General features: G+C 45.2%; 1 protein-coding gene across 2 annotated transcripts in view; it reads left to right on the top strand.

Moving 5' to 3' along the window:
* The window catches only part of FHOD1 (formin homology 2 domain containing 1), a 302,110-nt gene extending 297,404 nt beyond the window's left edge, over positions 1-4,706 (top strand). For both annotated transcript variants that reach the window (XM_029608780.1, XM_029608781.1), the window contains exon 22: positions 4,378-4,706. In XM_029608780.1, coding sequence (XP_029464640.1) covers positions 4,378-4,460 — 83 coding nt within the window. In that variant the 3' untranslated portion in view covers positions 4,461-4,706. The remainder of the gene's footprint in view (positions 1-4,377) is intronic.
* The last annotated feature ends 19,002 nt before the right edge of the window (positions 4,707-23,708 follow it).

Here is a 23,708-nt window from a genome sequence, read left to right as displayed (position 1 = left end):
ACCAGGGAAATCCCTGGGATTGGATAACGTTGAACATTGAGTCAGTATTTACGTAAACTCTATGGGCACTGCTAGATTTACAATAGCCATCTTCTTGAGAAAAAAACAGGTACATGAGGGTGGCCCTAATTGAAATGCTGACTTAATGAGCTGAGACATAATGTACCAAAAGATATGGGGAAAGTACTAGATGAAGGTTTGTTTAATATTATTTGAATATTAATATATTTTGTGCAAGCCCTCTGATCTGTACTTTTGCCTATGGATTGTCACTGTGTTTGGTGCTTTGTATATGTTCTTCTGGTTTCAATAAATACAACTTTTTTAAAAAATGGAACCAGGTACTTAAATTGCAGGCCTAATACTAGTAATTTACCTACCATTTTTCTGTTTTACCTGAAAACTGGAGGGTGCCCAGTGCAATAACAATCTTTAAAAATGGCTCCAGAGGTGATCCAGGAAACTATGGACTGATGATGAGCCTGACATCTGTGCTGGGAAAATGGCAAAAACTATTCTAAAGAACAAAATTACTGAGCATGTAGATAGACATGGTTTCAAGAACATAAGTAAAAATGAACTCAAGGTGTCAACAATATTGAAAAGCTAAACAATGCTCATAATTCAAACATACATAATCATGTGGTTTTTGATGTTATGTCTATAGTAGGACCTTCGTACTAGGCAACTCCCAGCCAGATGAGGCTTCTTTTGCCTTATTTATAATCATCGGTCCGATCACAGACTTGACTTACATTTTTCAACTTTTTTCTTGTCTTGCAAATAAAATAACTTATCTGTATAATGTTGTTTCAATTAAATGCTTCAGCTTCCTGTAGCTCCACTATCATGTCCCACAGCTTTTTAATGGGATTTGCCAGGTACGTAATGGTGACTTCCGGTTTATTGAACGTTTTGCGCCAGATAGCAACTGAATGTGAAAGAGAGCAGTGTCCCCCTGATGCAGAATTGCTTTTTCGAAACACGGTCCTGTTGCGGGCCAAGATAGTGGCGTTACAGGAAGCTGAAGCATTTAATTGAAACTGTTATATAGGCACTACATCCAAGTCAGTTTCTTCCTTGACAGCCTTTAAAACCAGGATACATTGCTTTCCAAATTTTGTCCTTTTTTTCCCAGTTCTATACAAGTGTTTAATGTTTTACTTATCTGAGGATTTTCACTTTCCTGAGGGCCGGATTTTAAAAGGGTTACACGCGCCAGGCCTGAAGCCCCAGGATGCGTGTAAATAGCAGGGCTTTACTGGTGGGGTGGGGTGTGGGTGTGGCCAGAGGCCTCCGACACAGCGGCCATTGCCTCTGTGTCGGAGGATCGCGTGCCAGCAAGCTGCCGGCGCACGCAACTTTCGCCTGCCCAGAGGCAGGCCCAAAAGGTAAGATAATTTTGGGGGGGGGGGTTAGTGTAGAGCTAGGGGAAGGGGTGGGAAAGTCAGGTTAGGGGGACGGGAACGGGGAAGGCAGCGTGGCTCGGCACGTGCAAGGTGCACAATTGTGCACCCCCTTGTGCGCACCGACCCCCGATTTTATAGCATGTGCGCGCATGTTATAAAATCGGGCGTACATGTGCGCGCGCGCTTCTTTTAAAATCTACCCCATAGGGTTTTGTTCGCCCATCCCCAATGAACCTAGTTTAAAGCCCTTCTCACTAGGTTTGCCAGTCTATGCTGGAAGACATTGTGCCCCTTCTTCAACAGGTGGACCCCATTTCTGCCCATTAGTCTTTGAAACATCATCCCAAGGTCCAAAAAGCCAAAATGGTCTCATCAGCACCATCTACACAGCTATTCAATCAATTCCAGAATGCGAGCTTCCCTGCCTGGGCCTTTATCCTTGTCTGGGAGGACTGAGGAGAATACCACCTGTGCACCTGTCTGCTCTACCCTCTCTCCCAGAGCCATGACATCAGTTTTGATACAATCTGTGAGGTACCTGCCAGTATCATTTGTGCTTAACATGGATGAGCAGAATTGGATAGTAGTCAGTAGGCTTGAGGAGTTTCAGCAATCTCTCCATAATATCTAGGATTTTAGCACCTGGCAGACAGCATACTTCATTGGACGACGTATCTGGTTGGCAGATGGATGCCTCTCTTCCCCTCAGGAGCAAGTCACCAACCACCACTTCTCACCTAGGTGCAGTGGTTCTTGAGCCTGCGGTTTTGGGATTTGCAGGTTTTAGTTTCTCCTCATCCCGAGATGGTTCTTCCTCCTCCGCTTCCAGGGCTACATACTGGTTCTGCAGCTCAAGGGCAATCTGAGTCCAGATGAGGGTCTAGTGGCTAAAGTAATCTTGGTCCAACTATCTTCTTGTGGTCCCTTGCCATGTGCTTGAGATTTCCATTTTTTACACCTCGATAAGCATTTCATCATTGTAATCCTCATTCTCCCAGATACTTCTCAGTCTTGCCACCTTCTCTCTGAGTTCCACCACCTGTTTCCTGAGGGAGTTGATCTGCATTCGTCTTTCACACTGAACTGGTTCCTCCCTATGGATCAGTACATCCATCTGGACAGCAGTAGAAGTAGTGGCAATGGTGACAGCTTTGGAGATGCAGTGTTTCCATCCTTCAGCTGCTGAAAGCTTCTGGCACCTGTTGAAAGAAAATGAGAAAGACTTACCAAATTCCATATCTTTTCTTCAACTGCCCTGCATATTAAACATTAGCTAGCCTGTGGAATCTGACATCCACCTACAGACTCAGAATCCTTGTTTGTAGTTCTTGCTTACTTACTAGTTGCTTGAAGGTATGAAATGTATTATAGATCGCAAACTAGTTAAAACATAGGAAATAAAAAGTAAGACTAAATGGTCAGTTTTCTGAATGGAGGAAGCTAAATAGTGGGGTGCCCCAAGGATCTGTACTGGAATGGGCGCTTTTAAACATATTTATAAATGATCTGGAAAAGGGAACAGCAAGTGACATGAGCAGCTTTGCAGATGATGCAAAATTATTCCAAGTTGTTAAATCACAAGAGGATTGTGAGAAATTGCAGGACGAACTTAACAGTATTGGGCATCAAAATGGAAGATGAAATTTACTGTGTACAAGTGCAAAGTGACACACACAGAGAGCAATAATCCAAAATGTAATTACACGATGATGGACCATTTTAGGAGTCGCCATCCTGAAAAAGGATCTATGCGTCATCGTGGATAATACGTTGAAATCCTCGACTTTGTGTGGGGTGGCAGCCAAGCAAACAGAATGCTAGGAATTATTAGGAAAGGAATGGAGAATAAAATGGAGAATATCATAAAACCTCTGTATCTAGAGTGCTGTGTGTAATTCTGGTCGCCACATCTCAAAAAAGAGCGAAACTGGAAAGGATACAGAGAAGGGTGACCAGGCGTAACTTTCGTGACAGAGATGGGGGCCTTGGAGGGAACGGTGCGCGCAAGTTGCACAAATGTACAACCCCTTGTGCGCGCCGACCCCGGATTTTATAAGATACGCGCGGCTACGCGCGTATCTTATAAAATCCAGCGTACTTTTGTTTGCACCTGGTGCGCGAACAAAAGTATGCGCGCGTGTAGATTTATAAAATCTACCCCAGAATGCACAGTTGTAAGGCTCCCAATGATGCATCTTCAGAGAGAAACCAGCCTATTGGCTATCCATTTGTAAATAGGATTGAGTCAATTTAAACATATGAAACGGTGTACATACTCTCACTTGCAACAGAGGGTGGGGGAAATTTTCAAAAGGTATTTTTAGCCAGGTAAACATCTTTGAAAATTGACCTCTAAATGGATCTTGCATCACTTTTACCTCTGCAACAGGCAAAGGAAGTATCTACACTTTATAGTTATACAAAATATTAAAACTCCATATATTACTGTGTTCTTACACTGAATATTAAAACTCTCTAATACCATGAGCCAGAAATCCTCATACAGTTTGTACTGAAAATTCTCTAGAAATATACTTCATTACCCTTTATTGGATCAAGTTAAGAGTTATGGTGCCATGAACGTTTAGGACCACACAGGTCTTTCACTTCTTCCGTTACCCAGGACAGCCACAACATAACTAAAGGATGATGTACTATAATAAAAGCTATGTAAAACATGGAAAGTTTGAATTTTTTTCCCATTTAGAAAGAAAGAAAGTCATTGTGTAATATAATAAAGTGACTTAATATTCCCCATTCCAAAACACACTGAAAATACACCAGACATGCCAGTTTATACCTTCACTTTCGCTTACTGGTTTGATGTTCCCATCCTGTTCACTGTTCTTCCTACGGTTTGGTGCTTTCTATACGTCCTGTGCATCATATCACTAGCTGGAAGAAAAGATTGAAGGCATTAGTGTATTGACAATGAGTGGTGTTATAATTTTTGTTTTGCCTCTAACAGTGAGAAGAACTCTAAAGCATGGTGTGAGTGATGATTTAGCCCAAGCACTCGGCCTTGCAAAATCAACAGAAGTGCAAGTTTGAAAGTGTCTGCCTGAAAAGTGAAGTCCTGTATTGAAGATCGGAATCGGCTCCCCGGAGAACCTGCGTTTGTCCTGGGAAGGAGATTGGAAGATGTTGCTAATAATGGTCTTTTTTTTTTTTTTTGTCTATTGCTTGTTGTATGTATTTTTTTTTCTTCTAAAGACTGGCATATCTGTTATGAATATAATTGTTACATGAAATTGTGCCTACAAATAATAAAATCTGAATAGTGGCATTAAATTCTGATAAGCCTCTGGAAGTTTGGAGTTACATCCATCTCCACACTGAGCTCTATTTCATCTTTAAAGATATTCCCTTCGGCTGTGTGCTGAATATAAACCCAGTGAAAGAAAGGGAGAAGGAAGGATATTTATTTATTTTATTTATTTTTGAGTTTTATGTATACCGTCATTCGGTAATGCCATCACAACGGTTTACATATTTCAACAGGGGCTATTAGAAATACATATTTCAATAAGGGGATATTAGGATGGGTAATACAAAGATCATCAACAAAGAAAGGTTGAATGTACATGGAAAATAAAGATAATAGGATAAACTATGGGGAAAACTGTAACATCTATAATAGGAGATGAATCGGCGTTATGAAGTCATTAGGAGTTAAGGATGTTGAGATTCGTTTGATAGAGTGAATGAAAGAAAATGAGAAGATTCAGGCTGTTTAAAACTGGCATTTCTCTTTTACTCTGCCCATCGGTGGTGGTGTTCCTCCAAGTCATACTACTACTTCACTTTTCTTTCATCTCCTACCCCTACTTTACCATTCCCTTCCCAAAAAATAACCACCTTTTATAGATTTTTTTGCATTAACCAAGAAATAACTTTTTTTGACCCAGCAGTTTATACCACCTCCTGCTCTGGTTTTCCAGGTTAATTGGAATCAGCCACAGTTGACCACAGCGCTGTGAGCGTTCGTGCAAAGCTACTTGGGGATTTTTCTCCTATGTTTTATGCACTCCCAAGTCACTCAGCCCACTCATCACAGCAACAGCCCTTGGGCAGAGGCCATGCACCATGCACCAGTTTGTTTGTTTTTTTTTTTACTTTTCTGTGATTACAGGAATGGAAACCCGCCCCCACCCCCATCCCAGGGGATTGTGAACACTGCCTTCCGCCAACCTGGAGAGCAAAGTCCTGACCCAAGTACTCCGCATGGCAGTGCACAGCACTGCTACTGAGCCAGCTCAAACCAAGATATATACTTTCTAATCATTTTTCTAGTGAATTTAGTGCTCAGTACCATCCATAGATGGACAGCACTGGGAATCCAAATCCGTCATGTAGCCACAGAAAAGGGTACAGCGTGGGCAGCAGCAGTGCAAACGTTCCCATCGCTGCTCGTGTGCCTCCAGCATTCCCTGGAAGGGGCCACTTCTGAGGATAATTCAGCCCCCTAAGCCTGTTCAACCTTTGGCCTCTCTGCTGCAGCTGCCAAGAGTAGTGCCAGGTAGTGATGAGGACAGCTTTCCACTGGGAGCTGAGTGAAACCACAACTGATTTCACATAAACACATAGGCCACTGAATGGTTTTCAGATTGTGATGAATTCCGGTCGCTACCAGCCTGAGCCAGACCTGAACAACTGACCTAGAATTGAAAAGCTAAGCCAAAAAATGATTCTTTAAAACTTGGCCCTATTCTTGGCTCTCTAGTGTCAACTGCTATTTCTTTCCCACTTGCATTGCTGCTCTTTCTTTTAATATTGATTTGATGTTTAATGTTTAAAACTTTTGGTATGCCACTTATTTTAGATTCTAAGTGGCTCACATGCTTACATTCGTAAGAATACATTTATTTTTGTCGTTTAACAGTATACACATACCTAACCTAAAAGGCGCCCGTAACTGCCTGCGTGACTTACAAGAAGGCCTTTCCAAATGAATGGTTCTCAAGCATGCTTCCAGCCGCAGGGATTCCGGCAAATTATTCCAAGCAACTGACCCAGGAACAGCGGGCGTCTTTTCTCTTGAGGCTGCAAGCCTAATTTGCCTCACTGTAGGAATATCCAAAAGGCACTTCTCAGAAGATCTTAAGCTTCTCTCAGGCCTATAAAACATTAATAAGGAGTTTAGACACCGAGGAGCCTCATTGTTTAAAGCCTGGTGAATTGATGCCCTTTTTCAGCTTTTTCTTTCTGTATTTTTCTGCATCGACTTTCCTGCACTGTATGTCGTTGACTGCAGAAATCCTTGCAGCCCAAAAGCTAAAGGGGTTGCTTCATCCAAGGTGCATCCTCATTACCCAGCAAGGGCCACCACAGGAGCAGCAGCTATTTTCCCCCTCTACCTGGGTCTACGCGCACCACCTCCCTGGCACACCCAGACCACACCAGTCTGAGGAAACCAAACTGGGATGCCCTGTACCTCAGTGCTCAGTCAAAGGGCCAGACCAGCTCTCTTTCAGCTTTAAAAAAAAAATGTAAGGCAGTACTTCATCGCTAGTCATCAGCAAAACCAAAGGTCACCAGAATCTCCCTCTCACCACCATAATGATCCAAAAGTAACAATTTGCCTACTATTTGGTTAATAAAACGTTTTTGAATGTATGTTTATTCCTGATCCAGGAGATAGGTTCAGTGATCGTCACTGTAACAGAAATGTGATTTTCCTATTCAGAAATTTATCATGACAAAACTCTAAATCCTCAATCAAGATGACATTTTTTTTAAATGTTGCTTTATTGTTTTGTCAGAACAGGAGTGGTACACAAAACAAAGAGGATATAAAATAAATAATTAAAAATATATAAATATAAAGTAAAATTTAAAAAAAATTCAATTGCACAATATAAATTTTAATACAGCAATAGATCCAATAAAATTGACATGGCCATGTATCGATGAAGTGTCTGCATCAGGGGTGATTATATAAATAATCATAATTCCTCTCCAAAAAAAATATAAACTTCTATTATCAAGGTAAAACCTGTACATATAGGAGTAGATTTTAAAAGCCCTACACATGCCAACTCAGGGAGATGTGTGTGTCTTGGGCTGGTGATCGGCACGCGTATTTTAAGAACTGTCCATGGATGCACATATCTCCCAGTACGCGCACAAAAGAAAAAGTCCAAAAAAATGTGGGGCGGGCATGGGCGTTCCGGGAATTTAAATGGAAATCAGTGTGTATGTGCCCAAGCATGCGCCAGGTTCCACTACCGTAGAGATGGTGAACTCCAGTCCTCAAGGGCCGCAATCAGGCCAGGTCTTCAGGATATTCACAATGAATGTGCATGAGAAAGATCTGCATGCACTGCCTCCACTGGATGCAAATGTTTCTCATGCGTGCTCATTGTGGATATCCTGAAAACCTGGCCTGTTTGCGGCCCTTGAGGACTGGAGTTCGCCATCCCTGCCCTACCGTGTAACTTTACTTCTGCTATAGATGGTGGGTAAGCTATAAAACAAAAAAAATTGGGCTAGTCAGTGGGATTTTAAGGAATGGGGCAGGTAAGGTAAAAGAGAGGTTAGTTAGCTAGGGAGATCAGAAAGTCCTATCCTATAAATGGGCAAAGTGGGAACGAACTTGTTTAACTGGTAATTGCGTCTGCGCGCGTGTATATTAAAATCCCCCACACACACACACACACACACACACACACTTACGCAGTAGAAGCGGCACATGTGCACATCCATATAAAATGGCACGCACATTTACGCACATCCAGCCAATTTTATAAGATGTGCGCATATACCCGTGCATGTTATAAAATGGCTGCATCCATGGGCATGTGTCTGCGCCCGTGCAGCTGTTTTAAAGTTACCGTCATTAAATTTCATAGAAAAAATAAAAACAATGATAAACATTGCTTAATGAAAATAAAAATCTAATATAATTATAAAACTATAATAAACGTAATAAAACATGAGTAATAGTAAAAATAATAAAAAAGACAACACCTTAAACCAACTGCCTAGAAATGTTGATAAAGCAGCATACAAATATATAAAATAAATAAATAGCATAAAAAAGTAAAAACAAAAACTAACACACAAATCAGATATATATATTGGTGATATATCATACCTTCTAGCAAAGAGGAGAAGAGGCTGCATCTGAAACAATTGTTATCTGTAATATCAAAAACCTATACACTGTAAATGCATGAAAAATGAAATGAATATAAAATATAGTGGTAGATAAAAAAAAATAAAAAGAGAAAAATAACAGCATACCATTTCTATTGGAGAGCAGCAGGACCCCCAACCATAGTGGGGAAACAGAGAGAGAATTGTAAAAAAAAAAAAAAAAAAAGTCCTTTATAAAAAAATAAAAATTGAATTAATAAGAACAGAAAAGTAAAAATTAATTATGAAAAAAGAAGGTAACCAGAAGAAAAAATAAAAGGGAAATGGGAAGAGGAAAAAAAGCAAAAGAGGGAAGATAGGAAGGGAAAAAAGAAAAGTTGACAAGGGAACAGGGAAAAAGGGGAGAGGGATAATGAAGGAAACAGGTAGGGGAAGGTAGGGATGAAAAAAGGGAAAGGAGGAAAAAAGAAAAGGAAGACAAAAGGAAAAGCCAAGATAGAATAAAAACAGAGCACCAAAGGGAGGGAGAGGAAAAAGGGGGACAATAGGGACAGGGAGGAAAAAAAAGGATATCTAATGCATCTCAATGGAAAGTCTCTTCTCGCTTCCTTTGCCAATTGTGGTAGAAGTTATATAAAAAGACTGGAGGCGTAAAAAATGATACTATAGGTAGGAGCCAAGAGTACGACTTCTACAACATAATAAACATATCTAAAACATCTATACAGGATTTCGGCAAGGCTAAACCAAAACACATTGAATACGCAAATATTTTTCAAGCGATGAAGGAAGAACTGTTCCGGGCAACTGATGACAAAACTGTCACGCGAAGAAACGATACTGGACCTGGAGTTTATAAATGGGGAGCGTGTTTGGAATCCAGAAGACACCAGATGTTGTGAGTCAGTATTAAAGCACAGGCAGTCAGGAAAACTGTAAGACAGGCGAGTTCCTCAAGCGGTAGAGGAAGTAGAAGAGCAATGGGCAAAACTGAAAGGAGATAGTCCAAAGAGCAACAAACATTTTTGTTAGGAAAGTAAATAGCCACAGTGGCATCTTTTTTTTTTTTCTCTCAACTTTTTCTAAAAAAACCCCACTGAATTAAGGGGAGAAAAAGGTTCGTATTTATAAATTATAAGAAATTGCAGAAAGAAGTAGACAAGACAATAAGATCTGGAAAAAGCAATGAGTAGCTGGTAAAGTTGTCAGGACAGCGAAGATGCAAAAGAAAGAAAAAAAAAAGATAATACAGTAAGGGGTCGATTTTAAAAGGCGCGCACAGCTCCTGGCATGCGCACATGGACGTGCCGGATTTTAAAATCCACATGCACGTGTGGGCGGGTCGGGACTTGTGGGCAGGGGATTTTGTAATCTATGTGTGACAACATGATTGGGCTTTTGCCCAATTCCCTCCCAGTCCACTCCAATTAAGGGGAACTTTCCATTACCCCTATCTACCCTTCCTCCCTTTAACCCTCTCCTGCTGGACCCCCTAAACTAAACCTAATTAGTGGGGGGTTTTTTGTTTGTTTGTTTTTTTAACACCTGCTCCTTCGGAGCAGAAGTAAGTTACGCACACCTGCCAGCTGCCAGCGTGCGCTTCCCCAGGACAAGGCCTAATGGCTGCTGTCCCGGCCGGTCACCGCCCAGACCACACACCCTGGCCCGCCCCTTTTAGCTGGCTCAGCACTTCTGCACCTATCAGGGGCTACACACATGGGCAGGCCCTTTAAAAAATGCATGGGCACGCACAGGGCACGGCCACTCATGAATCCCCGAATTTTACGCACGCTGACCTATTAAAATTTGCCCATAAGCAAGGGTGGGGGGGTGGGGGAGAAGACATTTTAATTTTTTTAGATATATTAATGCAGTGTTTTCAAAAAAATGTGCCATCAGCCCTGCTCAGGTGTGCCACGGAAAAGTCACTACTGGTTGATGTTCAAATCCAGACCAGCACCTAGTTTCTGCTCTCAGCATCTTGCAACAACAAGAGAACAGCAGCAGAGGCCCTAAAACATGCAGGAGCTCCTTTCCTATGATTTGTGGACACCCATGCCTCTCCTTCCTGGCAACAGCATGAGCTCTGGAGCGTGGGAGTTAAGGGGTCAATGCAAGCGACAGAAAGCTGCACACAATGGGATAGATTTTATAAATCTACGCATGCCTCCGGGCAGTAGTAACTTATGCGCGCCGGCTGTCTGCTTGTCGGGGCACTCAGCCATGCCCCCAGACGGCCCACACGCCCCCGAGCCAACATCACGCCCCCGGCCACACCCCCGACCGCCCCTTTTTGCAAGCCCCGGGACTTACACGCGTCCCGGGGCTTGTGCACGCCGCCGAGCCTATGCGAAATAGACTCGGCGCACGCAGGAGCATTTTAAAAGGGTTACGCGCATAACTCTTTTAAAATCCGGCCCATATTGCACATAGCAGCATCTCATTTTCCACCTGCCGTGCCTCCTCCCTTTTGAGTCCTTTCAGCCTGTCTTATCGTCAAGCTGAGTAAGACAGGGAGAGTGTGCACTGGACACAGACTGTGATTCACTCTGACGGTCAGGAGCAGCAGCAAAGGAGCTCCGGCAGTTACATGCAGTAGGCAGGGCAACTAACCAAGCTGGTTGCCTCCACCACATGGACATCCCCCTTCTCTTGCCCTTGTACAGGGCTGAGCATATGTTTGTGAACATACAGAGGTGGTCTGTATTTTAGCACAATTTGTACTAAAAAAAACATAATTAGATCTTAATCTAAACCCTGATCAGAGAGAAATGTAATCCCATTGAATAAATGAGACTAAAAGGATATATTTTGATTGTTTATTCAACAATAAGTATCCTTGTGTTGAAAAGGATGTGACTTTATTTTATTTATTTAAAACTTTTATATACCAACATTCAAATGAATATCACATCAGTAAATGTTTCCTATAACTGTTGATTGGTGTCTCACATTGCCAATGAGGAATTTTGACCCATTCTTCGATACAGAACTCTTTCGGCTCTGACATTTGAGGGTTTCCTTGCATGAACAGCCTGCTTCAGGTTAGACCTGAATTTTGGCTTGGCCAATCCGAACCACAAAATCTCTTTTTCAGCCACTCTGTAATAGATTTACTTATATATATTTAGGGTTGTTGCTTGCTGCATAACCCATTTTCCGCTCAGCTTCAACTCCTGGATGGATGGCCTGACATAAAGCAGAATTCCTGGTTCCATCAATAATGGCAAGTCATCCAGGTTCAGATGCAACAAAGCAGCCCCACACCATCATACCTCCACCTCCTTGCTTGATAGGCAAAATGAGGTTCTTATTTTGGAAAGCAGAGTTTGTTTTTTTGCCAAACAAAGCATGTATCATGACCAAAAAGTTCAATTTTTGTATTTACCCATCCAAAGAACATTATTCCATAAGTCTTGTGGGTCATCCAGATGTGAACCTGAAGCAGGCAGCAATGATCTTTCTAGAGAGCAATGGTTTCTTCCTAGCTATCCTCCCGTGAACACCATTTCCATTCAGTTTTCTGCTGATGGATGAATATGATGAACCCTAACCGCAGCTGCAGTGAGAGAGGTCTGGGATTCATTGTGGCTTCGTGGATGAATTTCTGGTTTGCTCTTGGTGTGATCTCACCAGGATGACTGCTCCTGGGTAGAGTCACTGTAGTCTTCATTTTTTTTCTATTTGTAGAATATCTGGCAGTGGATGGATAACACTCTAAATGTTAGAAAGTGTCTTGTAACCCTGTCCAGACAGATGAGCATCAATTACTTGTTTTTCTTAGTCCTCTGAATTTTATTTTGATCATGATTTGAAGAGTTCCTTCTAACTTTTTAGGGTGAAGACCAAACTCAGAATCTTTTGGACTTGATTACCAAACTCGGTCATATAGATTTACTCTGCAAAGTGGTTTACTTGTTACCCAATTCTAATTAGCCATTTAGTTGTGCTCAGGAAACTAGGGTTCATGTACTATTTCACCCACACTGATTCTGAATTAGTCTTATTGCTCCTACTTTGTACATTGTTGTGTCTCAAGAAACAAAGAATTGGTGAATTTATATCTTTTTATTACATAAACAAATATTGGTTTAAATTAAACAAGGGTATCGTCGCAAGAACTTTCTTAGCACTGTATATAGAGGAATTGTAATACAGGCCTAGGGAAACCTTGCAGTGAAGAATTGAGAAGTTGGGACAGAAGGACAAGCATGCTAAGGACCTGAGGCTAGAAATGGGAATCCACCGGCAGTGAGGGGCAGAGGAAGTACGAGCCTCTCTAGGGTGTGATAAACTGGGGCAGGTGTGTGATGTGCCCATATTAAAAAGACAGATGAAAGTAAAGCAGAGTAGCAGGAGAGAGGGAGGGGCCTCCAAGGTAAGACTCATCTATTCACAAACACTGTGTCAAACCGTGAGTGAAGCCCAAGAAGTGTTGCTGAAGAACATGCTAAAGCTATGGGCAACTCAAATGTAGCATATAGTTCTTCTTACAGTGCCAGAAGAGCCATGATTGCAGTGAGAGAAAATTTATAGAGAAGGACTAGAATCACAAAAAGCAGCAGTAATCTACATGCTGTATGACTCTTTCTTTTTATATACACACATGTATATACATACACACATCACCATCATGTAACTTTAACAGAGAGGAAAGTAGCCCACTCTATGGAAATTTAACTCTTCCCCACTCCCCTTACTCTCCAGCTCTGCCCCTCTCTTTCTGTAACCCCAATATTTAAAAAAGGCTCCAGAAGCGATCCGGGTAACTATAGCCCAGTGAGCCTGACTTTAGGGCCGGGAAAAGTAGTGGAAACGATTCTCAAGATCAAAATTGTAGAGCATATAGAAAGACATGGTTTAATGGAACACAGTCAACATGGATTTACCCAAGGGAAGTCTTGCCTAACAAATCTGCTTCATTTTTTGAAGGGGTTAATAAACATGTGGATAAAAGTGAACCAGTAGATGTAGTGTATTTGGATTTTTAGAAGGTGTTTGACAAAGTCCCTCATGAGAGGCTTCTAAGAAAATTAAAAAGTCATAGGATAGGAGGCGCTGTCCTTTCGTGAATTACGAACTGGTTAAAAGACAGGAAACAGAGAGTAGGATTAAATGGTCAATTTTCTCAATGGAAGGGAGTGGGCAGTAGAGTGCCTCAGGGATCTGTACTTGGACCGGTGCTTTCCAATATATATATAAGTGATCTGGAAAGGAATACGATGAGTGAGGTTATCAAATTTGCGGATGATACAAAATTATTCAGAGTAGTTAAATCACAAGTACAAGGTGTTGCATATAAGGAAAAATAACCCTTGCTGTAGTTACATGATGTTAGGTTCCATATTAGGAGCTACCACCCAGGAAAAAGATCTAGGCATCATAGTGGATAATACTTTAAAATCATCGGCTCAGTGTGCTGCAGCAGTCAAAAAAGCAAACAGAATGTTAGGAATTATTAGGAAGGGAATGGTTAATAAAACGGAAAATGTCATAATGCCTCTATCTTGCTCCATGGTGAGACCACACCTTGAATACTGTGTACAATTCTGGTCGCTGCATCTCAAAAAAGATATAGTTGCAATGGAGAAGGTACAGAGAAGGGCAACCAAAATGATAAAGGGGATGGAACAGCTCCCCTATGAGAAAAGGGCTGAAGAGGTTAGGGCTGTTCAGCTTGGAGAAGAAACGGCTGAGGGGGGGATATGATAGAGGTCTTGAACAAGTAAATGTGAATCGGTTATTTACACTTTTGAATAATAGAAGGACTAGGGGGCATTCCATGAAGATGGTAAGTAGCACATTTAAGACTAATCAGAGAAAATTCTTTTTCACTCAATGCACAATAAAGCTCTGGAATCTGTTGCCAGAGGATGTGGTTAGTGCAGTTAGTGTAGCTGGGTTCAAAAAAGGTTTGGATAAGTTCTTGGAGGAGAAGTCTATTAATGGCTATCAATCAAGTTTACTTAGGGAATAGCCACTGCTATTAATTGTATCAGTAGCATGGGATCTTCTTAGTGTTTGGGTAATTGCCAGGTTCTTGGGGCCTGGTTTGGCCTCTGTTGGAAACAGGATGCTGGGCATGATGGACCCTTGGTCTGACCCAGCATGGCAATTTCCTATGTATTGTCTAATCTACTCTCCACTACCACATATGGAAATTGAGCTCCGTCCCCTCTGTCACTGTACTCTTCAGTTACGCCTCTCTCTCTCTCTCTGAATTGTCAAATCCACACTCTGCTATCACATAGTACACCCGAGCTCAATGCACAATCTTTGCTACCACACATCGCCCTACATTTCACAGTATTTACCCATCCTTGGATGGGCTTTTACTACTAATTATATACTACTAATTATATACAATATGCTTGGTGGTTAACTCACTGAATGGTGGTGTCTGTTGGAGACTGGTGGGATGTGCACCAGCCCCTGACAGACCCATTTACCATAGAACATGTAGGGCAGAGTAGAGCTGGTGGCTGGTGTGCACTGTACCAGCCATCCTAACTGGCTACCTCAAATAATTTGTGGTCTTTCTGTACTTGTTGAAGTTTGATTTTTGTGGGTATGACTGAGGTAAGGCACTTTCATCTGTCTTTTTAATATGGGCACATCACCTGCCTGTCCCAGTTTATCACTCTAGAGAGGCTCGTGCTCCCTCTGCCCCTCACTGCCAGTGGATTCCCTTTTCTATCCTCAGGTCCTTAGCATGCTTGTCCTCCTTCTGTCCCAACCTCTCAATTCTTCAAATCCACCCCATTTATCCATGTATATCCACTTACAAATCCTGTCACTCATATACACACTCTCCATAACCCCCTCTCCACACACCTACCTATACATCCCAGCCATTTATACACACACGGAGCCATTTATATAAACTCTATAGTGTCCCAATCTTCCACAGTAAACCCATACACCACCTCCCACCAACTCACAGGCCCCCATCTCTTCATGCATGCACACGCACCCAGGACCCCATGACCACTAAGGTCTGGGCCCCATCCATAACTACCCAACCAAGTTACTAACTGGATGTCCAATAGTAATACATTCCAAACTATGGGGCAGATTTTCAAAGGCTATGCGCATAACCCAAGAAAATCTGCCCCTGCACGCGCCGAGCCTATTTTGCATAGGCTCAGTGGCGCACGCAAGCCCCGGGACACGTGTATGTCCCGGGGCTTGCAAAAAGGGGCGTGGCTGGGGCGGGGGTCGAGTGCTCCGGCACAGCGGCCTATGTGGGGGCATGGCCTGCCGGCGCACGCAAGTTATGCCTGCCTTGGGCAGGCGTAACTTTTGCAGCAAAGGTAGGAGGGATTTAGTTAGGGATGGGGGGTGGGTTAGGTAGGGGAATGGAGGGGAAGGTGGGGGGGGGCCAGAAAAAAAGTTCCCTCCAAGGCCGCTCCGATTTCAGAGCGGCCTTGGAGGGAACGGGGAAAGCCATTGGGGCTCTCCTTGGTGTCGATGCGCGCAAGGTGCACGTGTGCACCCCCTTGCGCTCGCCGAACCTGGATTTTATAACATGCGCGTGGCAGCGCGTGCATGTTATAAAATCGGGCATAGATTTGTTCACGCCGGGTTGCGCAAACAAATCTACGCCCTATCGGGAGGATTTTAAATGCCCTGCGCGTGCAAATCCGCCCGGATTAACGCGAGCAGGGCCTTCGTGCGTCGGCGCGCCTAAGTCCCGGGGTTTTTTTTAAGGGGGCGTGTCGGGGTACATATTCAGATTCTTCAATCTCTCCTCGTATGATATCCGATGAAGACCCTCCACCTTTCTGGTCGCCCTTCTCTGTACCGCTTCCTTCTTGTCTCTGTCTCTTTGTAGATACGGTCTCCAGAACTGAACACAGTACTCCAGGTGAGGCCTCACCAAGGACCTGTACAAGGGGATAATCACTTCCCTTAGATCAGTGTGAAACCAATCTTCATGCTGCTTAGTGCATTTTATTTGCCTGCTGGAGCCACCTCATCTAAAGCATTTTTTAGAATCAAATTCTATTCCTCAGTTTGTTTCTCCAAAGACAATTCAGCGGAATCTGGATGCCAGGAGACAAGTGATGCCATTGGCAGCACCTGTTGGGCTAGGCAGCAGTGGTGTGGGCTGAGCATGGACCTGGCATAGGAGAGGCAAACATTAACTGCAGCGAATCCATCCCCTTAAAGGCACAGGTGTTCCCAGGTTAGCTGAAATGAAAATGCTGCTAGCCTATGTGTAGTAATAAATATGCACCCTTGCACCTTTAAAGAGACAGACTTTGATGCTCCTCTTTATTGGCACCAGCACCTCTCCTCTTTGTCCATGGCTGCACAGTTTGCTGATAAGCCGTATAAACTACACATGTGCAGAAAAAAAGGAGCCTGCACCACTGAGGAAGGAGCAGCCGTGTTCAAAGCAATGGCCAGGGCATGAAAGCAGCGGAGTTTCTTCCACAGAGTTGTGAGTCTGACAACCTGAGGGTACTATAGAGCAGTGGTCCTCAACTTTTTTTCTGTTGGGACACACCAGATAGATAGTTCCCACATGCGTGGCACAAGGAACAGGAGACAGTCACAAGGCTAACACCACCCCCGCCCCTCAGTAATGGGTATAAAGCAGAACTTGAACATTCTCCCTATAACTCACCATAGAAAAAAAATATATTCTGGTGTGATGGTGGCCCCAACCTCATGGCACTGCCATCATCTTAAAGGACCAGCTGCATAAGAACTTAGCCACTAGAAAAAAAAAAAAGGTTGTGTGGGAGTCAAGGCTGACACCTGGCTCAGCCCAGGGCCAGCCCTTGTGTCAGCTCTGACTCCTCCATGTAAAAAAAAAAAAAAAAAAATGCAAAATTTCACACATGGTGAAGCCCCCCCCCCCCCCCCCCAATGTTGAACATTAAAGTAATTGGGGATTCAGGGATACCCATGCCCCCACCCCATTAGATAAGTAAAATCACTGGTGTATAGTGTTGTCCCCCCCCCCACCACCCTAAAAGTGTGAAGTGAAATCATTGGTGGTTGAGGGGTCCCCTCCACACTCCCAGGTAACCCCCACTACCTGACCCCCTTCCTGAACCTTTGAAAATAGTTGAAGTTTCCTCAGGGCCAGGGTGCCCCCAGCACCCCACTCAGTCAACACCATTTTTCAAAATGGCACCAACCTGACCTTACCCCATTCACTTTTACTTTTTTTTTTTTTTTTTTTTTTTACATGGAGGAGTCAGGGCTGCCTCAAGTGGTGGCCTTCAGTTGAGCCGGGTGCCAGCCCTGTCCCCAGCTTTACCTTTTCTTTCAGCCACAGGCTCTTTAAATGTAATGCGGAAGCCTTAGGACCCACGCTGGATCGTGGGGCTCCAGCATCTTGTTTACCACTTGTTGAAAAGGTGGTGTTATTTTATCGTGGCTGGCCACTTGCTCGGTCCACCACAATAAAATATTAGCATGTTTCCCTTAAAACCCGTTATTACTGTAATGCTTGTTGCTGTAAAATGTTCTACTGTGTTTATCTGTTAAATGTAAAGCCTGTTGCTGATTTATTGTTTCACTGTAAACCGAGGTGATGTATATCTATACGTACCACGGTATATAAAAATAAATAAATAAATAAATAAATAAGCATTGAATTGCCTATTAATAACCTTCTTTGCATTAATCATGCATGCAAATCAATGCAAAGGTGGTCATTGTAAAAGAGGAGGCAACCTGACTGGAACCATGAATAATATCGTGTATATCGCTCTATCTTGCGTTATACGCTGTTTAACGCGTGTTGGAGCACTACTGTGGCTTGACGCTTCGCCCAGTTAGTTTGGTTCAGAGAAAATGGTTCTTGACCTAACTCACTTATGGCCTACTATGCCTAGATGTTGTAGGAGGGGAACTGAGATCCCACCAACCCAGAATAGAGATGAGGGCTGTGGCACAAGGAGGAAGGCAACACAGAGGAGGATTTTCGGGTTGGGGAGTCTGCTGGAGCCAGACTGAGGAGTAAAGGGTCAGAGTGTGCTGGGACTACTGCATGGAGGGGCGGGCGGATGGGAGGGAGGGCAGGAATTCTGGGCTCAGCCTCAGGAATGGAGGGTTAGAGTTTGCTGGGTCTGAGATAGGAGGGAGGATCAGAGTGTATGGGGGTTGGGTTACAGAGGGAGTGGGGGGGTAAGGAGTGTGCTTGGAGCCAGACAGATCAGGGGAGAAAAGTGTGCTGGGATTTGGATGGTGCAGGGGGTCAGGGTGTGCTGGGGAGGACAGTGAACAGGGGCCTTACCCATATTTGCTTAGTCTCGAGGTTCTCGCTTTCTGGGGCAGCCATGGGCGGGATTCTGAGTCCATCTGTCTACACTAAGGAAAACGAAATTATCAGTTAAGTAATTTCTCCATTTCCTAGCGTGTAGTCAGATGGACTCAGGACCAATGGGATGCACAAAAGCTACTCCCGCACAGGGTGGGAGGCTGCCCATGCCCCATTTAGTACTGCCCTTGCGAAGGCTGTTTCCTCCCTGGCCTGAACATCCAGGCGGTAGAACTTGGAAAAGGTGTGTAGGGAGGACCATGTCGCTGCCCGACAGATCTCGGTGGGCGACAGCATCTTAGTTTCAGCCCAGGAGACTGCCTGGGCCCTTGTGGAATGAGCCTTAACCTGTAGAGGTAATGGCTTCCCTGCCTCTCTGTAGGCTGCTTGATTACTTCTTTGATCCAGCAGGTTATGATTGCCCGCGATGCCACTTCCCCTTATTTCTTCCCGCTGTGAAGAATGAACAGGTGATCTGTTTCACGTAAAGGTTCGGATCTTCTCAAGTATCGGACTAGGATTCTGCCGACATTCAGATGGCGAAGGAGGCGTGAGTCTTCAGAGTCCTTGTGCTCATCTGGGGATGGTAGCGATATGGTTTGTTTCATGTGGAACTGGGAAACCACTTTTGGTAGGAAGAATGGTACAGTACGCAGCTGTATGTTGCCCGGCGTGAACCTAAGGAATGGTTCCCAGCAGAATAGTGCCTGAAGTTCAGAGATGCGCCGCGCTGAACATATTGCTATTAAGAATGCCATCTTTAAGGTCAGGAGACGTAGTGACAGACCACATGTTGGTCTGAATGAATCCCCTACTGGGAACTCTAGTACTAGATTGAGGTTCCATAGAGGTACCGGCCACTTTAGAGGTGGTCGGAGTTATTTAACCCCTTTCAGGAAGCGGGACACATCTGGATGAGATGATACTCTGGTACCATCCATTTCGGTTCTGAAGCAGGCCAGTGCTGCAACTTGGACCTTGAGGGAATTGAAAGACAACCCCTTCTTCATGCCGTCCTGCAGGAATTCCAGGATGGTGGGAATCTTGCACGGGTGGATACTGCGGTCTTCACACTAGGGTTCGAATACTCTCCAGATCCATATGTAAGACAGGGATGTGGGGAACTTGCGTGCCCGGAGCAGGGTGCCAATCATGGCCTTTGAGTAACCGCATTTCTTCAGGTTATTCCTCTCAAGGGCCATACCATAAGAGAGAATCGAGATGGATCTTCGTGGAAGATCGATCCCTGCTGGAGAAGGTCCCTGTCTGGGGGTAGGTGCAGAGGGTTCCCCGCATGTAGTCTTCACATCTCTGCATACCATGGCCCTCTTGGCCAGTCCGGGGTGACCAACAGAACTGCCCAGTAGTGGCCAGGGTGGGAAGGCGTACAGGAGGCCTTCCTCTGGCCAATTCTGGACGAGGGCGTTGATTCCCTGAGATTGTGGTTCTCATTTGCGACTGAAGAACCTGGGAACTTGGGCATTGAGATGGGTTGCTAGTAGATCCATGACTGGGAGACCCCAGCAATTTACTATAAACTGGAAGGCTGTGTTCGCCAGCGACGATCCCCTGGGTCTAACTCTCTCTCTGCTGAGACAGTCTGCTGAGACGTTGTCTTTTCCCGTGATGTGGGAGGCCGAAATCCCTTGCAAGTTCATTTCCGCCCACGCCATGAGGAGGTCTATTTCCAGAGACACCTGCTGGCTCTTGGTTCCTCCCTGGCGGTTGATGTAGGCAACTGTTGTTGCGTTGTCCGCCAAAACTCTGATTGACTTGCCCCGGAGTCTATGGCTGAATCGCAAGCACGCTAGTTTGACTGCGCGAGCTTCCAGGTGGTTTATGTTCCATCCCGCCTCTTCCTTGTTCCATTGTCCCTGGGCCATCAGTTCCTGACAGTGGGTTCCCCACCCTCACAGACTCGCATCCGTGGTGAGTAAGATCCAGTTCGGTGGGGATACGTTTACTCCTCTGCTTAGGTGGTCTTCCTGTAGCCACTATTGGATCTGGTCCTGAACCTCTGCTGGTAGGTGGAGGTGAATTGAGTAGTTCTGGGACGTTGGGTTCCATCGTGACAGGGAGCGCTGAAGCGGTCGCATATGGGCCCTTGCCCACGGAACAACTTCCAGAGTTGACTCCATGAGGCTGAGGATTTGAAGGTAGTCCCATACCTTGGGATGTGCATTGGTCATCAATTTTCGCAATTGTCCCATCAGTTTCCTTTTCCTTGGGTAGGGGGGGAGGAAGACCGTATTCTGTTTGGTGTCGAACTGGGCCCCCAGGTACTCTAGGGACTGGGAGGGCTGAAGGCAGCTCTTGGCTGTGTTCACGACCCATCCAAGCTCCTGCAGTAGGATCTTGACTCTGGTGGTCGCCTGTCGACTCTCCTCCGGAGAATTTGCCCTGATCAGCCAATCGTCCAAGTAAGGATGTACCAGGATTCCTTCTTTCCTCAGTGTTGCCACCACGACCACCATAATTTTGGTGAAGGTCCTGGGGCAGTAGCTAGGCCAAAGGGTAGCACCCGGAACTGGTAGTGATGACCCAGTATCGCAAAGCGCAGGAAGCGCTAGTGGTCCTGATGGACTGGGATGTGAAGGTAGGCTTTGGATAGGTCCAGAGAGGTTAAAAATTCTCCCGGTTGCACTGCCATTATAACGGAGCATAGGGTTTCCATGCGGAAGTGTGGTACCCTCAGGTAACGGTTGACGTTCTTGAGGTCCAAGATGGGCCGCGATGCTCCTTCCTTCTTGGGGACGATAAAATAGATGGAAGAGTGGCCAGTATTTTGTTGGGGCATGGGAACCAGGGTTATTGCCTTCAGACTGAGTAGTCTTGCTAGTGTGGTTTCTACTGCCAGTCTCTTGGAGTGACAGTGGCAGGGTGATCTCAAACTTGTCTCGAGGGATGCAGCGGAATTCCAGAGAGTACCCTTCTCGAATTATAGTTAGGACCCACTTGTCCGATGTTATCTCGACCCATCTTTGTTAGAAGAGGGCAAGTCGACCCCCTATAACTTCTTCCTGTGGATGGGTCTGCTTCTTCTCATTGTGGGGTATGGCTGGAGCCTGCCCCAGATCCTGCTCCCCTCTTGGTGTGTCTGTTCCGAAAGGACTGAGACTTTCCTGAGGGACAAGTTGCCTGGAACTGTGTGTTCTTGTAGGGTCTAAAGCGCTGTGATCCTCTGCCCTTGGTTCTTCTGGGGGAGGAGCGCCGAGGTCTTTTATTCCTATCTTCTGGTAGTCAGGGCACTGGAGATTTGCCCCATTTGTTGGCTAACTTCTTCAATTCGCTTCCGAATAAGAGAGATTCTTTAAAAGGCATTCTCGTGAGGTTAGTTTTGGATGTCGCGTCAGCAGACCAATTCCGTAGCCATAGTTGTATTCTAGCTGCCACTACTGAGGAGGCGCCTCTGGCTGAGGTTGTGTCCATGAGGAAGGACGCCAAGGTTCCATCGGTTCTCCAGATGTAGTTGCGTCTCTCGAGAGAAGCAAGCAGGAACGTGCCACCAATGCGCAGCAGGAAGCAATTTGCAGTGTCGTTGCTGTTGCGTCAAAAGTCTGCTTAAGGATGGACTCCAGTCGTCTGTCCTGGTGTCTTCAGTGCCGCTCCTCCCTCAACGGGAATTGTGTGCTTTGAGACTGCACAGACCATAGTGTCCACTTTTGGGAAATGTAGGCGTTCCTTGGCTGTGGGTTCCAAAGGATATAGGACTTCTAGGGTCCGCCCCCTCTTTGAAGCTTGCCTCCGGGGCATTCCATTCCAGATCAATCAGTTCCTGGATGGCCTCCATCATAGGAAAGTAGCATGAGGCCTTACGGAGGGACACCAAAATAGGGTTCTTCTTTGGTTCTGTCATAGGGTCCGTGCCCGGAATGCCCAGCGTCTTCAGAATCTGGGAAACAAGGGCTGGTAATTCGTCCTTGTGAAAGAATCAAAGCATGGTTCGGTATGGTTCCATCCCTGGAGGGATTTCTCCTTCTTCCAGGGAGTCACTTTCATCCTCTGAGGTGTCTGGATCCCTATGAGGGAGGTTCTTGGTTAGGAGAGGCATGTCTCGAGGAACCCGGGAGGTGCTGGGAAGGTCTTGTGCTTCTGGCAGGGGGTGAGCCTGGTGCGCAGCAGGGGCTGGTTATAAGAACATAAGAAATTGCCTTGCTGGGTCAGACCTGGGTCCATCAAGCCCAGCATCCTGTTTCCAACAGAGGCCAAACCAGACCACAAGAACCTGGCAATTACCCAGGTTGTGCCTGGACAAAAGTTTGCAGCCCTTAAAAAAAATTCCACCCGGGAGAAACTCCCTGGGTCCATGTTGATCCCAGGAACGGTTATAGTAGGAGCCCCAGAGGTGCCTTCCTGTGGGGGAGGGGTGCCTGCCCTGCACGTACTGCCGGTCAAGGGGGGAAAATGGCGCCGACGACCCCGCCTGCAAGATGGCACCCCCCCCCCAGAAGGTCTCCATGTATGTGGACCCTTGTACCGAATCGGGGCCTAGCCAAAACAGGGCTGCTCAACCTGATCAGAGCCCTTTAAACCTCGCCGGGAGAAAGATCGGTACGAATATTCGAGCCTTGAAGACTTAAATGTAAAGGTTTCTACCTTACCTGGTCTCGGCGCTTACCGGTCACGTGCCGGGCAGTCTCCAGCTGTGGTGGGTAGAGGGAAATACCTTCACCGCCTCGCTCAAATCCGCACCTGGTGCCTTTTAGCCACCCTGGGGTCTAAGTCCATGCCGGGAACAGGCTGCCAGACCAAGGCTCACCTCTGAGGGATATCAAAAATCACCTCAGGAAATCTCGACTGGGGGAGGGATCCTTAGGTTTCACCTCAGGAGAAGCGGGGCTCTCTTCTTAAAGGTACATTTTCTTTCTTCTTTCCTATTGCAAATGTTACACTATTCTCATTTGGGATAGTGTTCGCATCTG

Source organism: Rhinatrema bivittatum, chromosome 7 (assembly GCF_901001135.1).
Source record: "Rhinatrema bivittatum chromosome 7, aRhiBiv1.1, whole genome shotgun sequence".
NCBI lineage: Eukaryota > Metazoa > Chordata > Amphibia > Gymnophiona > Rhinatrematidae > Rhinatrema > Rhinatrema bivittatum.
This window is presented reverse-complemented; position numbering and strand designations above follow the sequence as displayed.